Source organism: Hydra vulgaris, chromosome 01 (assembly GCF_038396675.1).
Source record: "Hydra vulgaris chromosome 01, alternate assembly HydraT2T_AEP".
In the NCBI taxonomy this organism is placed as follows: domain Eukaryota; kingdom Metazoa; phylum Cnidaria; class Hydrozoa; order Anthoathecata; family Hydridae; genus Hydra; species Hydra vulgaris.
The window spans coordinates 22,864,931-22,867,564 of NC_088920.1; the positions used below are offsets into that span (position 1 = coordinate 22,864,931).

General features: G+C 27.7%; 1 protein-coding gene across 1 annotated transcript; it reads left to right on the plus strand.

Moving 5' to 3' along the window:
* Positions 1–333: 333 nt before the first annotated feature.
* On the plus strand, positions 334–1,254 carry LOC136074250 (ATP-dependent DNA helicase PIF1-like). The gene has a single exon (XM_065786555.1). The coding sequence runs from the start codon at positions 334–336 to the stop codon at positions 1,252–1,254; it is 921 nt and encodes a 306-aa protein (XP_065642627.1).
* The last annotated feature ends 1,380 nt before the right edge of the window (positions 1,255–2,634 follow it).

Below are 2,634 nucleotides of genomic sequence, written 5' to 3' on the forward strand. Positions count from 1 at the left end.
TATTTTTTTTTCAGCAAATAATAAAAAAAATGTTATCTTTGCAACAACAAAAAGCAATTCAATGGCTTGATGAAGGAAAGAATTTTTTTATTACTGGTGGCGCTGGATGTGGTAAAAGTTATATTGTCAACCAAATTGCTCAAAGTGAACAAATTTATAAAACAATACATATTACTGCGAGTACAGGAAAAGCATCTTATTTAATCAATGGTGTCACCATACATGCTTTTGCTGGTATAGAAACTGGTGTTAAAAGTGTTGATTATTATAAACGTCATATGCATCCAGACATTAAAAAAACATGGTTGGAAACTGATTATTGATGAAATTTCAATGATTAACGCTTCAACATTTGATTTATTACATTCGATAGCTTGTGAAATTAGACAATGTTACGATGAATTATTTGGTGGTGTACAAGTGATTGCTTGTGGTGATTTTTTTCAGTTGCCACCTGTTTCAGGTCAATTTGTTTTTAAATCACAAATATGGCAACACTACATGACAGAAGTGTTGGTTTTAACTCAATGCTTTAGACAAAAAGACGACGAACAATTTTTTGGAGCTTTAAATGAACTACGTGTTGGTCAAGTTTCAGACAAAACTATTGATTATTTTATGTCGCGTTGTTTTGAAAAAGATGAAAATTTAAACTCTAAATATACAAGATTGTTTTTTAGAAACATCGAAGTGGATGTTTATAACAATCAAAAAATGGAAACTATCAAACAAGAAGGGTATTGGTTTTATGCTAAAGATGTTATTAAAAATCGAAATATTCCATGCTCGTTTCAAATTCCGGCAGCTGTTTATCTTAAAATAGGTGCTACTGTGATGCTTGTAAGAAATATTAATGTGGAAGAAGGTTTGTGCAATGGTACTATTGGTACCGTTATTTTAATAGAAAGTAATGCAGTTTGGGTGATGTTGAATAAAAAAGAAGTCAAAATTGAATGTGTCAAAGAAGAAATTTTAGATTGCTCTCATGCTGTCGTAGACTCAAGATTTGGTTTGCCTTTAAAATTAGCATTTTCTTTTACGGTTCATAAAGCACAAGGAAGTACCATAAATAAAGCCGTTGTTCAATTTAATTCAAAGGCTTTTATTAATAGTCTTTATTATGTTTCTTTATCACGAGTTTGTAATATTAACGATATATTTATAATTATTAATAATAAATTTGATTTACGAACACTATTTAAAAGTATTACTGTTAATTCTGATGTTTTGGAATTTTATAAAAAATACATGTAAATTTTTTTTTAGATTAAGAAAAATGAAATTTGAATATCAAACTGAGGAAACTCGTTTTAGTAATAACAGTATATACACGGAACATTTTTTTTACATTAAAGATCGTTATAAAGATGAAGATATTGTAGAAGAATCACAACTTTATTCTGAAAATCAAAGTCCTGATGAAATTGTTCATCATGTTGAACAAAAAACAATGGAAGGATTTGAAACACAAATGAAAAACAGTATTCTTTTTGGTGACTTGTTTCAAAATTTCTTATTGGGTTATAATATTGTTACTTTGTGTTGCAAGTCTATTGAAAATGGTTATTGTAAAATAATGAAACGTTGTTACAATTCACCTGTTTATTTTATTAAACCTTTAGAAGGACCAACAAATTTGCGTTTTATTCAAGATGCCAATGTGGAGCTGTTTTTAATGTTTTAGAAAACGACAGCGGATGGAAGATAATACGATTATGTAATATTAAAATTAAAACTTTATCCAATTTAACAGAAAGATCCATGATGAAATTACGAGATTTTGAATTGTCTGGTTTTAAAAGAAAAATGCTCATGACAGATGAAGAAATTGAAAAAAAGAAAAAACACAACAAAACTTATTATGAAAAAAAATAAAGAAACACTAAAACAACGAAGAAAAAGTAACCAAAAGAAACGCAATAAAATATATTACGAAAAAAAACAACAAAAGAAGATAGAAATAGACGAATGGTTTGGTGAATGGTATAGACCTCATTCTATAACACAATGGGAAAAATCACTAAAAAGTTTATCTTATACTATTCTGTCTTATCAACAAAAAAAGAAAATGTTTTTAGATTATAGTATTTTATTTGAACCAGGATTATGTTTTTATTCTGCTTTTCTCGTCTCTTTGTTGATTCGTCAATGGAATGTGAGCACCATTGAAGAATGGAATATAAAAATGTTGGAAAAAAACACTACTGATTTATATTCTAAAGAAAATATTTTACAACTTCTTTTTGAAGATCAAGAAGAGCAAAATATTCTAGCATGGAAAAACGTTTTACAACAAATAAAAGAAAAATCTAAAAATATGTCATTTCAAACTTTGATTGATTTGTGTCATTGTTTTGCTTACGAAAACACTTTTGATCGTATTAACATTAAAATTTTTGCCGTTAACAAAAAAAACACCAAAATTCGTTTGTTGCATTCAAAATTAAAATCACAATATAAAAGTTCTCTTGCAGAATTGTTAAAAGTAGTTTACGAAAGCGCAAACATTACCAAAGACGATCAAGATTCTCAAAGAGTATTTATTAACGACGAAGAAAGAAATAAAGCCAATGAGCGGAAAAAAACAATCAACACGATCAAAATTTGTATTTTTCAAAAAAATAATTCTTTTCA